Raw genomic sequence first — 13,208 nt, 5'->3', positions numbered from 1 at the left:
CATTGTCGTCCACTTCATTCTCTTCCATTGCAACATCTGTTCCTTCTCCGGCGATGGGTGAATAAAACAATTTCTTCAACTTTCTCGCGGTCTTGGTTTTTGCGGGTGTGGATTCTGTGAATTGATATCCGACTGCATCCGAACTACCAGGAGGACATTCACTATCAATGGCTGGATGTGGTATAGCTCCGTTGTCAATCACTTCATATTCTTCCCATTGGCACGATGCATCTCCAGTCTCAAGTCCCTGCCAAAAGGTTTGACAAGCAACATCTCTCGTTCGCTTCACTGTCTGTGTAGATCTAGTTCGTACACCCACTCGCAACTAGAGGACAGATTGGAAAAGAGATGTTCAGTTTAAACACAACTTATTATACAGTATTGAACTATTAACAGTGAAAAACAACATAATATAGTGACCAGGACACTAACCTTCTTTTGCTTTCTTTTCTTTGAAACTTTCTTGCCTCAAACTTCAACATCGGGACGCTGTTGCTCCGACTCGTGTGTGCATGTCTCCACTTCCTCTTGTGCTGCAACGACTATATTTTCATGATAAGCACATCCATCACGCACTGACGCTCCATCGACTCCCTGAAACATAGAACTTTCATTAGTATGTATAATAATATTGAAAACACAAAATGTACTTGGGGACCAATACCCACGTACATCTCAATAGCAAAACACGAATGAACGCTTTGTGTAGAACATTCAAACGACAATTATTCACGCATTGTTGATCTAGTTAGATGGAACTGTCAAGATCCATACCTCGGGCTCCTCATAGACTTCCATTGATGATATTATTGAAGATGATGCTTCAGTAACTCCCTGAAACACAGTAATTGCATTAGTATGGTTTTCTATTTTGTTAAAAAGAACATACACTTTGTGCAGGCGTCAACGGCTCATCTAAATAGACCTGCACAAATGATCAGGTGTCTAAAATAAATAATGGCTATCTAAATATGATTCGATTTGCTCGATCGTTGGAAGTGTCACCACCCAGATATCTGCATCAACTACTAGGGGTGATGTTCTTGTAGAAGAAGCTCCATCATCTCCCTGAAACATAGTACTTGCGTTAATAAAGAAGGAAGTATAGCGGATGTAATCACGTCATATGATTTCGCTTGATCGGACTGTCAGTATCCATACCTCGAAATGCATAAGAACATCAAGGAACGATGTAACTGCGGTGCACACTTCTGCAAGCTGTTGCGCCGACCCGTAACTGCATGCTCCCCCTTCTTCTTGGACTAATGCTCCATCGACTCCCTGAAACATAGGACTTTCATTAGTAATGAACACAATATTGAAAAAAGAAGACACATAGGAGGGCGACGACAGAAGGACATATCAATGGCTAAAAACGAAAGAAACATTGTGTGTAACAATCGCGCTACAAGAATGCAAGATCTGATGATCTCCATCAATGGAACTGTCCGGAAATGTACCTCGAGCATCTGAGTGACATCAACTGTTGTCGTCAATACGTTGGACTCCTCAGCATCTCCCTGAAAGACAGTACTTGCATTATTTTGGATAACAATAATTATAACTGAAAACAAAGACTAGAGGACGAGTACAAGGGTGTACCATTAGGTAAAATAATCACACGATAAATTAAAACTATTGATTTGCATGCCTAAAACAAGTCAGTGGCAGAATAGCTAAGTAAGATTACCCGATAGGCGCTTGAAGTGGCTGATGACTGCAATAACGACACGGATGGAGAATCTTCCGCCTTCATATTGAGTGGATACATAAATGGGGAAATTATTGTTAGCTAATGCTACACACTACCGCAAGGCCGAGAGATAAATACGTAAACTTGACTCACCAGTGGAGGGATGTGGACGAATAGAGTGGGAATAGCGGTTGAGAGCAATTTTCGCCTCGCTCGCGGTGTGTTCTTCTTTATTAGCAATGATGTGGAGTACATGTCTGAGCTAAAGTGCCTGCTGCAGATGCGGTATCGATCACCCCTCTTGTCCGCAAAGACTTCTAGGACTCTACTTTCAAGCTCAGACGGTGGATATCCGCAATATCGGACCCATTCTCTTATCTGATCTATTGTCTTAGGGAAAACATGCATTATAGTACCTTCAGATTTATTATGGGTCTTCGAAGGGCAACCGCCAATGGAACAGGCAGGCATTGTGGAAAGTTCTGAAAAGTAAAGATCAACAATTCTCTATGAATACCAATGTGTTAAAAAATTAAATGACACATAAAAGGTTCAATGCAAGGTTCGTTTTGGTTCTTGGAACTATACACGTTATTCACATGCGGATAAGTATTTGAATAACTTTAAAAAAATAGAAAGATAATTTGACTAAACTCAGAACATGTGACTAGTTCCTTGCATGTACTGTCTTGAACGAAAAGAAATTGGACGCAAAATGATTATGGTACATGGCCTTACCTTGACGAACAAACAGTTAGATGCAGGGATCAGAGTAGTTTCTTGTCGTAGAACAGGGAGCAGTTCACAGGTTGCAAACTGACGAGTTTCCTCGAAGTGGTCACGGAAGTTCACAGAGACGAAGAGCAGATAACCAGCACCTTCACGGGTTGACTAGCAAAGCGCAAAGAAGTTCTCATTAGAATATGAAGTGGGTTATAAAGAATTCGAAACAGGGGTGTGTTTGTGAATGAATGACGTGTATATGTCGTGGCATTATGCGGTTTGCAGGGGGCCGTCCAGCGTGAGGGGGGATGCTTGGCAGGAGACACGGGGTCTGGAGGTAGACATGGGAACAACAACCCATGCTCTATAGACCACTTTGAAGTGTACATGGTCTTTGGCACCTCTTGGCCTTTATCGCTCCCTGACAGCTCCACTTGCCAGCACAAGTACCCCGGTGCGAACTGCCTTTGATAGGGCGGGGGGGGGGGGGTGGATTGGGGCGGTGGTCGTGCAGACAAGACACAGGAAGACTCGTGAATGGAGATACACTTATGTGGATTGCAGGGGGCCGTCCAGCGTGAGCGGGGATGCTTGGCAGGAGACACGGGGTCTGGAGGTAGACATGGGAACAACAACCCATGCACTATAGACCACTTTGAAGTGTACATGGTCTTTGGCACCTCTTGGCCTTTATCGCTCCCTGACAGCTCCACTTGCCAGCACAAGTACCCCGGTGCGAACTGCCTTTGATAGGGCGGGGGGGGGGGTGGATTGGGGCGGTGGTCGTGCAAACAAGACTCGTTTGCCGCAGGGCCTCACCAAGGAGAGGCCATCTAACTGCATGTAAGAGGCAGGCTGCAGGATCTAGTACATGGAAGGCAGGGGGGTGAGTTTATAAATGCCTCACCCTCCCAGGAGAATATATGGGTGCAGTTCACCCTGGAGACCCTGGATGCCTAGGCAGTTAGTCAGCAGCAGGCTGGCCTGTGGTGGCAAGGCGGAACGGGCCAGAGGGGGTCATCTCTGTACCCGGTGCCCAAAAGGATGATTTATTATGATCAACCATATGGATTATTTACCTATAACCATGTTTTGTATCAATAAAATCCAACGGCCTTCCTTTTATTGCCAACGCTTGAACAAAGTGGTGTGGTAAGTATTTTTGGGGGAGGAGGCAAGGCCGGGAGGCTTGATGCCAACCCGCAAAATAAAATATGTATGTCTGCTGCATATGGGTTCAACGGTTATGTGGATTGAAGGTGGGCGGCCAGCGTGAGGGAGGATGCTGGCCGGAGACATGTGGTGTGACAAGACAAGGCACAGGAAGACTATTCAATGGAGACACACTAGATTCATTTAAAAAATCAAAACAACCATTGTTAAAATATATGTTGGGTTTTATTTTAGATCTTAATTTCAATTGAACATAAATAATAAACATTACACATTGTAAAGTTCCGGTTGCAGCACATCCAGGGAAATTCCGCGGTATTGTCCGCTGTCGCTGGGGAAATGTTGTCTAATGGCAAGTACCGCACAGGCAGGTATTACTCTCCGAAAGGCGGTGTCCGAGCCTCCCGTGAAGCCACCAAGTGAAGCAACGATAGGCCACCAGCCTGTACCACCTGTGAAAATGAAAGATGCAAACTGTATTAAAATGACAAAACTTTCTTATCACTGTCGATTCAGGTAAAAAATGTCATTCTGCTTTGAAAAAAATTCTATCTAGAAAATGCACAATATGGAACCAATTTACATGCATTCGAATGATATGTAGATGTAATTTTATATGTGGGAGACGACCATGAAATAGTAGTGGCATCACTGACATCACAACCAGAGTATACTTACTCGTTACTCGGATTACGCGGACGAACAGTGCCGCGAAGTTCGTGCATAAGCACCATCATCATCCTCAACACGGTCCGTGAGAGGCAGGCTTCCCTGAACTCTGGCAGCTCGGTGATGCATTGTGGACTTGGCTCGCCTTCCGAAATGTAGGCCAAGCACCCGGAATTTTCAGGCAGCAGCAGTTCTCCTCCTCAGTTGGCATTAGCTCGCACCGATTGCACGTGCACCAGGTGGAGACGCCGTCCATGCGACATGGTCCAGGCTCTTCATCCGTTGACTGGTCCTCCCAACTGCCGTCCGAATCCCCATCGTTTTCGCGTGCTTGCCTTTCCAGTAGTTCTTCCTCGGTGTACTCGGGCTCGTACATATACGGCATTATTGTAGCCATTGTGTGGTAAAGAAAGTAAAATAATTTACAGAGATGGTACAGGTGTTCACAAGGCCTAGAAGCGGCGAAGGTAGCTGACCAGAGCACAGAAACGAGTCACAGAATACTCAAAGTAACACAGAGAGAGTAATGGAATCGAAAATCTGCTGCTGTGTGTTGTGAAACGGTGTGTTTATACTTATTGAGGAAAGAGGCGTCCTGCCATTTCCATGGCGACACTTCATTAGCTGAGGCGCAGCGATTGTTGACACGAAACGTGCTTTGGCGTTGGGAAATGGGCGGTACGCGTCTGCTGATGTCAGGCTCAGGGGCGGGGGATTTGATTTAGTGCCGCAAAAGCAGGTGAGCCAGGGCGATGGGGGGAAATGATAGGATTATTAGAAAATGGCGGCTGATTTCGAGTGCGTTAATGGACGAAAAGTCGGGTAAGGTCCATAGGAAAGTTTTCTACGATCTACCGATTTATGCTTAAAAACACATGGCCGAACCGTAGGGACAATAAAAAAAAAAAGTCCCGGAACTATCCTTTAATGATTCTTTACTTAGATCCCTGCGCATGCTGTACACCAAAACCTTTTATAGTAGGAAGCAAACAACTTGCATTAACCTGTTTTCCATAGAGACTGGATGGTCTTTTAAAACCAAATGTTTTTAGAAGATCCGGTTGATTTTGATAGTGGAAATTTCGATTGTTGCGCTTTACTTGCATGATGGTGGCAATGTTAAGTCTGTGTTCTGTATCTCTCGCAAGCGTGTGCTTTGTGATTATTTGTGAAGGAAACTAAAGTCCTGTACATTTCCTTTTCCCAACCATAATCCGTACTGATGCCCATATATATGTAGTCAGCAATTCAGAGGCCCAATGAGCCCTCGGGCTCAGACTTGAAAACACAAACATATAGTCGGCAGTTTGCATTTTTTGGATGATGGCACAGTGTATTTCAATTGCAGCCGCACTTTCTTGAACATAGGGTTCACCTGGAGCCGTTCCCCACTTTCACTTTTGCCATCAGTGCAAGGTTCAAGCTGTGCAGTGGAGGAAAGTACACTATTCCACTCACTACTGCTCCCTATATGACTTTGTAAAACCAAATTCCACATTTCCCATGTATGGAAAAGGGAGTTTTTGTAATTCAATTTTCATGCTGGGGGACGTTAAACTTCCTAAACACCTTGCAGCCATCTGCCTTGAACGTTCACTCCCTAATATTTAACCATTCCCTCCACAACCAACCTACCCGCTCTGGTTAAAAACTCTTGACCTTGTTTTTCTCTCTAATTCACTCCCCTCCTCTGAACTCTCCATTGACCCCTCTCCCTCTCTGATCTCGCTATTGTTCACTTTAACATCTCAGTCCCTCCACCTTCTATTCCTGCTCTTCTGTGACTAAGAGGACATTCAGGCAGGCCTCTCTTGCACCTTAACTCGATGTGAGAACCTCTCTCCCCTATTTCTGCCTCTTCCATTGATTGGGCTTTTTCTGACTTTCACTGGGCAATTTCGACTCTTTTGACTAACCCTATCTTGCTCTCGTATTCAAATATTCAACCTTCCAGTCGCCGTCCTCCACCTTGGATCACCACTGAAATTCAGATACTCAAACCTGCAGGTGAACCAGGACACTGATGCTAATTACAGATCTTTGCCCTATTCTTTGCTTAAAAAAACTTCCCTTGCTGCTCTCGCCTCTGCACTGAACTCTGTGAAGTCCTTCTACTTCACAAATCTCATCTCGTCTCTACGCATAACCTCCAAAAACGTTTGTCTACCCTTCTAGCTTTGCTCTAACCTCCCAAGCTAATAACCACCGCCTCCCTTTCTGCTAATGACTTTGCTCTTTTCCTTTCCTCTCAAATCTCAAAAATGTGCGACTGTCAGCCCTTTTCAATCTCACTTCACAGTCGCCATCTGTCCTCCAGCTCTCCCCCTACCTCTTCTTCTTTTGACCACCTCTCTCCTATTGAGTAAGCACCCATCTTTCGCCGGGCTAACCCATCTTGCGCTTTTATCGATCTTTTTGCTCCTCAAATAATCAGACAGTCTCAATCACTTGCCCATATCCCTCTGAGCTCTCACTCCGCTGGACTCTTCCTCTCCGCTTTCAAATCTGCAAATGTCGTACCCATATTTAAGAAACCCTCTGTTGACCCAAATGCCCCAGCAAACTATCGCCCAGTTTTTCTCTCCCCATTTTTCGAAGGTCCTTGAGTGGTGGGCTTCAACCGGTTCACCATGTACCTTTAGGGCAGAGGTCTTCAAACTTTGGGGCGCACCCCCATTCCAGAAGATGGCGCAAGAGCCCATCCTGAAATGTAGTTCTCTTTTTTTGAAATCGGGGAAATTGGCTGGGTCGGCTTACTGGAGCATAAAACCGTCTCTGGCACCAATGAAAAAGCGTCCCATAGTTGCAAATGGCTATTCATTCCTTTAGTGAAGAGCCCATCCTGAAATGTAGTTCTTTTTTTTTTAAATCAGGGAAATTGCCTGGGGCGGCTTACTGGAGCATAAAACGGTCTCTGGCACCAATGAAAAAGCGTCCCATAGTTGCAAATGGCTATTCATTCCTTTAGTGACCGACTGTTTGAATAGTACCCAAAGGGGTGTTTTTTGCTAAAATGTAAACAAATAGTGATATTTAAAGAATAATTTATTCAGCAACAACAGTCAAAACTAATAGCTGCATAGTGAAGTAACTCATCAAACAAAACTGGCCCACACTAGCATTTTTGGTTCGTGCCTTGCATTTCTAATTGGAAATGCTGGCTGGGGAACTGCATGTCTGTATGTGCGAAGGGAGCTCCTGCGCCTCCTCGGACATACGGACAGAGCACCCTGTAGTGGGGCATTCCAGGACCCACGCGCAGGCCAGTGCAGGCCCCTATGCATGTACAGGCCCCGGCGCACACATGTGCAGGAACCAAAATTCCTGATTCCTGTTCGTGGATGCATGAATGCTCGTGTTATGAGCGAGTGTATGGTGATGGGTGCTCGTGTGAATGATAGTGGTAAGTGTGTGTGTGTGTTTCTGTCTGTGTTGGTCTGTGGAGCTGAATTTGGTGAGTGTGGTGGGGTTGTACAACAAAGGCATTTTAAAAATGCCTTTTTTGCACAATCCCTCTACCCACCAGCCAAAATCAGCTCTCCTTCTAAGGCGCTATGGAACCCAGGGGACAGGGATGGTTTTTCTTTACTGGATATCTATCATAGATGTCCAGTATCATGCCTTCCTCCTGGAAACATCCCTCCCCCCCTCCCGCACCGATTGCAGACTGTTTGACTTTTTACCCAATTTATTTTAAAGTATGCTCTAAAATGCAACATTTGAACCCATTGTTTTAAAATAAATTCCTGGGGGGTAAATGTCATGCCTACCCCCGGAGCACCAGGCCAGGCCCAGCACCCCCGGGAGCAGGCATCATGCCCTCGGGTAAAAGCCCAGCGGCCCCTTATAGGGGCTCTTTGGACTCTGTCCTGGCGCCGTTGGCGCCAGGCTCATGTTGGACATCAGTCCTGGCGCCATAGGCGCCAGGCTCATAAAGGAAGGCGTTTTGTGCACTTACCTGATGCAGACCATGCTGCAAGATTCAGGCCTCCCTGAGACCTGAAAGGGACTATTTTTTCATTGGGACTATTTTGCCACTCGGGCGTGGCCAGGGAAGGATACTTACCTGGAACTACTTTGGGGGCTATTTAAGCCACGCCCAGACAGTAGCTCACGCTTCGCGTTGTTCTGCATCCAAGCAGCTGAACGCTCACCGTGTCTGCTCCTGCATCTGGTCTCCAGTCACGCCCGCCTCGATCCTGGAACACCTGTAAGGAAAGAAGAGAAGAGAAAGGTGAAAACCAAGAATTTTATCAAACTTCTTACCTGCATCCGGAACCTTCACGCCAGCATTCCTGAGAAAAGACTTTCATTTAAAAGCACTGAGTTGCTCGCTGCAGCGCCGCGCTTCACTCACCTGTCCTCGGGAGTTCTTCTGGCTCCACCGCGACTGTCTGCACCGGTCGCCACATCTCTGCGCCTAGGGGAGAGAAGAAGAGACAAAAGGTGAGCAGAAGGAACATATGAGGAAAGCCTAATTTTCCGCCATAACACTTACCGGTCTTCTGTTGGTGGACCATTCCTCATTTCGGGTCGGCGCCGCTTCGTTGGCAGGTACCGCACCCCGGCCCCTATGGGGAAAGGACAAAAGACATTACTGGGGGAATATAAAGACATTAAGAGGGATCGCCCCCATCGCTAACTCACCTGAGTTTACCATCGGCAATTCAATCCCTCAACGCATCGCCTTCATTCTGCACCTGAAATAAAGGACAGATCACAGGTTAGGAAGGCAACAGAAAAGGAGGCTCAGAACTTTTGTAATCTTCATACTTACGGCGTTCCGCTCGGAAAAGTCAAGTGGATTTTGCCAGCGCCATTCTGAAAACCAGTGAAGTAACTGGACAAACACGCGCCCCTGCACCAGAAGCAGGATGGAGAGTTCATCCTTTCAAACCATAAGGTGAGCTTCAACCGGGGATTTCGGAGGAAGTTAGAGAAGAACGAAGGGGGAGCAAGCACACTATTCTGCAGACTGTTAATCCCCTTTCTCATCTGCAGAAGGATATTCCTACTGGCCAGACAAGCAAGATTTGAGGGTCCTGTTCAGTCTGTGTTCCGAGTTCTGCGCATCACGCTCGAAGAGGCCACAGCAACCCAGACTAGACCTGCGCCTCCGTGGGAGTCAGGTGAGCGTTACAGTAAACCCCCGAACACCCTTTGATTGGTTCAGGCTCCCTCGCTGCACTCGGTTGCTATGGTACAACTAGGGAAATATGTATGCCCCTCCACTTAAAAAATTCACCTGTCGCCACTGGCCCTGGGACTGTGCTGGGGGCAGGGTGGGGGAGCTCAGGGACTGTGTTGGGAGCATTGTGGGCAGGAGCCATGGGATGGTGGTGGGAGCAGCGTGGGGATAGCCCAGTGTCTGCGGTGAGGTGGGGAGAGCCCAGGGACTGTGATGCCCAGGGACCATACTGGGAGTAGGGTGCAGTGACATTGCACGATAGTTCATAGCCATTTGGATTTAACGTCCATGTGTCATTTTTGTAGGGGTGGGGGGCCCCGCCAGCCCACATTTTGCTCAGGGGAGCCCAGTCCTAAAAAGTTTGAAGACCACTGCTTTATTTGAAGATCCACTTCAATCGGACTTCTGCAGTAAACATTCTACCAATACTGCATGTCTCCAACTTTCCTTCTGTTGCACACCACTCCAAACTATTTTCTATGTTCATCCTTTTGGAGCTCTCTGCCGCTTTAACACTGTTGACTACTCTCTACTCACTCTCCATGACCTTTGGTTTTGCAAACATTTGCTCTTTCCTGGTTCGTTTCCAGTGTCAAGTCAATTTGTTTACATCTCTCATCATCTCCCAACCCCCCAGGATCTCTGCTCTTCATCCTCCATACCCCTTCCCTAGGAAGACTTATCTTGTCCTTTGGCTGTCACCCAACACTTTTGTGCCGATGACACTTAAAATTGTATATTCTTCACTCCAGTCATCTCGTAATGGATTACAAACTGTCTCACTGCAATTCGTTACTGTATGGTACCCCGCTGCCTCATGCTGAACTCTGCAAAAGTGGAAGCCCTCTTCTTCCAGCTTCCAATGACAGTCCTCCCTTATATTATTCCCACCTAGCATACTTGCTCCCTTGCCCAAGACTCTGTCTTGTGATTCTCTTTAATAGGGGCCTGCGACTACACCAATTTACCACAACCCCTGTCTCTGCTGCTTGTATTAACCTCCACATTTGTCAAATTCATCCCTTTCTTACTAATTACCCTTGTTCTTAGCAACTTGGCTACTGCTCAAGCCTACTACTTAGGCTTCCTCTCTGTTCTTTCCTCCCTCCCAGACAAAGTCTTCAATCTTGCTACTTGCACTCTCTGCAACCTACCTGGACCCCCCGGCCCCACTTCTACCTACTGATATGCTGCTTGGCCCTCCATGCACAAGGCTCCCATTTCAAGGTCCTTCTTCTAAACTACAAAGCGGTCAATGGTCATGCTCCTCAGTATCTGTCTGTGTCTCAATTTGCTTAGCATCTGGTTCTCTCCGATAACCCTCTGTATTCAACCTCACTGTCCCATACCCTCCCTTTGCCTCCTCTCGCTGCTGCTATTTCTCTCTACTTGCCCTGTTCCACTGAAACCCAATAGCCATTACAAACAAAGCCAGCCCAACTGTGGATCTCTTGAAAGCTCGGCTTGCACTTCACTTACTTGCTGAGAAGGGATCTTGCTTATCCTCTTACCCCATCCTCCCTACCTGACCCACCACTCTCTTCATTGCCCCTTGACAATGAAAGGTATGTATATATTTTTTTCCTTTTGCCCCTGGTATATGTCCACCTTTTTTACATACTAATAAACTGGCTCACTCATATTTGTGCTATTGTACAGGCACCCTTCGTGGAGATGTCTCTGCCGTGTGTAAATGTGTTTATTAAGTCATTTCTGATTGACTTGGCATCCCTGTTCTTTAAATAAATACAAATGAGTGTTAAAATAGTTTATTTCGTGCCACTGTATACTCCCTTTCAACGTAAGATTAATCACAGCTTCAGCGAATTTGATTTTTGGGTCTTCTACAATTATTATGTTAGTTTTAACTCCCATTTTCTGTGTGTATATACATTTATATATTGCCACCTGGAGAAGTTTTGGAGTAAATGTTTAAAGTGCACATTGTTATCCTTTTTCACTGCAGCAAATGGCCATAATCTGTGAATTAATGCTAGACCGACAAACGTCTAGAATTTTCTTTTGTTTTATCTGAAAAGAAATCGGAGAAAATATTTTATTTGAGAGAGCACAGTTTAAATATACATTTTTAATGAAACTATTCTATTTTTCTTTTTTAGACAAAGTTTACCAGTTCTTGCTGAAGTGCAGAGGGATTTCGTTTCTGGATTGAGGGGCCAGTGGCGTAAAGTGGTTTTTGTGGGTTTTGGAGCAACCCTATGTGCTGTACCCATTGGACAGGTATTGGTACTTAAAGGATATCATTTTTAAAGGCAAAAAGGACCTGTGTAAAATGGAACATGTGCATTTGATTTTGAAACATAGAATTATGTGAGAAAATTGCTAACAGAATAAACCCATTTATGTAGCTACATATCTGGAATAATACATGACTGAAAATTAGGAATTTTCAATGAAGAAAGCACAAGCAACTACAATACATAATTTCCTTGGTTTTTGTAAAGCCGAAAATGATGTTATAATGTATGCCTTTTTGTTTTAAAAAATGGGTCTTGTCTGAGAAACCATCCTCTTAGGTGGCCGGGGAAAGGCCATTGCTTTTGCATGCTGACCCTGGGGGTGGAGATGCGAGGGAGGATCCCCCGGGAGGAGGGTCCTTGGGGATTGGGGAGCTGATATCCACAGGCGAGACATGGTATCCCCCCTTTTCTGGTGGGAACCAAACTTCCTCCTCCTGCCTTTTGATAGGCTGTTGCAAACCATCTCCCATCATTTTCCCCCATTCAGACCATCATAGTACTGGGACGAAGAATGGGAGACTAGAAGTAGTGCACACTACAATGTTATGTCACCACTATGGTACTGAGACGAGGAAGGGGCCTGGGGATTGTTGAGGGTCAGGCATGTCACAGTAACTATGGTCAGGCAATGAGAATTAAGAACTCTCACCTGCAACCTGTTAAATGGTTGCAGGTGTATAAAAGAGGGAGCAGGCAGTAGAGCAGAGAACCAGCGGGCCGGAGTGAGTGCCAAGCCGAGTTGGAGCAGGCAGAGTATGGGCCGGTGAAAAGGATGCCGACCGCAGGGAAGCCAGAAAGATGCCGACACCGGAGCGGGCCGTGAGAGGATCTGGAGCTGAGTGGAGTCCATTGCTGAGTGTTTCCCGTTGCGAGTGCCTAACACAAAGAAGCCACCGAACTCTGCCGGAAGGTCTGGAAGATGCAAGCACTGCTCGCCAGAGCTCTGCGGTAGAGAGAGTGGAGCCAGCGAAAACCTGAGAGCGACACCAGAGCATCCGGTGTAGTGGCTGCACATCAGCGAGTGACCGGGCTGCATCACTCAGGCCGGGGTGCTCCAGGGACGTTATGTGTGTAACGGCTGATGCTGGTCAAGCAGAGGGTCTGGGCAGCCGATCTGAACTATTGAATACCAAACAAGTTGTGTAGCATGAAAGGAGTTTTGAATGGCATGGAAATCCGGTCTGAGACCCAATATGAAATATTGAATACTGAACAAGTTGTCAAGAATGTAATGATGATTGAATGCTGAATAAAGTAAAAGATATGAGAATATCACTCAAATGAAACAGAAAGTGATGTGCATTTGTGAACAAAGTGAAACTAATAAAAAAGCAAAACACTATTGGATAGAATAGAAGCAAGGTGGTAACCAGGAGAAATGCCACAAAAAAGGTGTGTGAGAATCACATGTTAAAGGCAAGAAGCTGCTAAAGTAAATCGGAAGCATATTTGGATTTATGACATAGATGCAGAAAGGAAACCTGTTGTCAAGGAAGTCCTA

At 46.0% G+C, this 13,208-nt stretch overlaps 1 protein-coding gene across 1 annotated transcript in view; it reads left to right on the top strand.

Annotated features, from left to right (window-relative positions):
• Positions 1–13,208, top strand: part of DIABLO (diablo IAP-binding mitochondrial protein) — a 337,779-nt gene that overhangs the window by 52,758 nt on the left and 271,813 nt on the right. Inside the window, exon 2 of the mRNA XM_069619599.1 lies at positions 11,567–11,687. Within this exon, the coding sequence (XP_069475700.1) occupies positions 11,567–11,687 (121 nt within the window). The remainder of the gene's footprint in view (positions 1–11,566; positions 11,688–13,208) is intronic.

Source organism: Ambystoma mexicanum, chromosome 10 (genome assembly GCF_040938575.1).
Source record: "Ambystoma mexicanum isolate Mex_15411 chromosome 10, UKY_AmexF1_1, whole genome shotgun sequence".
Classification (NCBI taxonomy): Eukaryota; Metazoa; Chordata; class Amphibia; order Caudata; family Ambystomatidae; genus Ambystoma; species Ambystoma mexicanum.
This window is presented reverse-complemented; position numbering and strand designations above follow the sequence as displayed.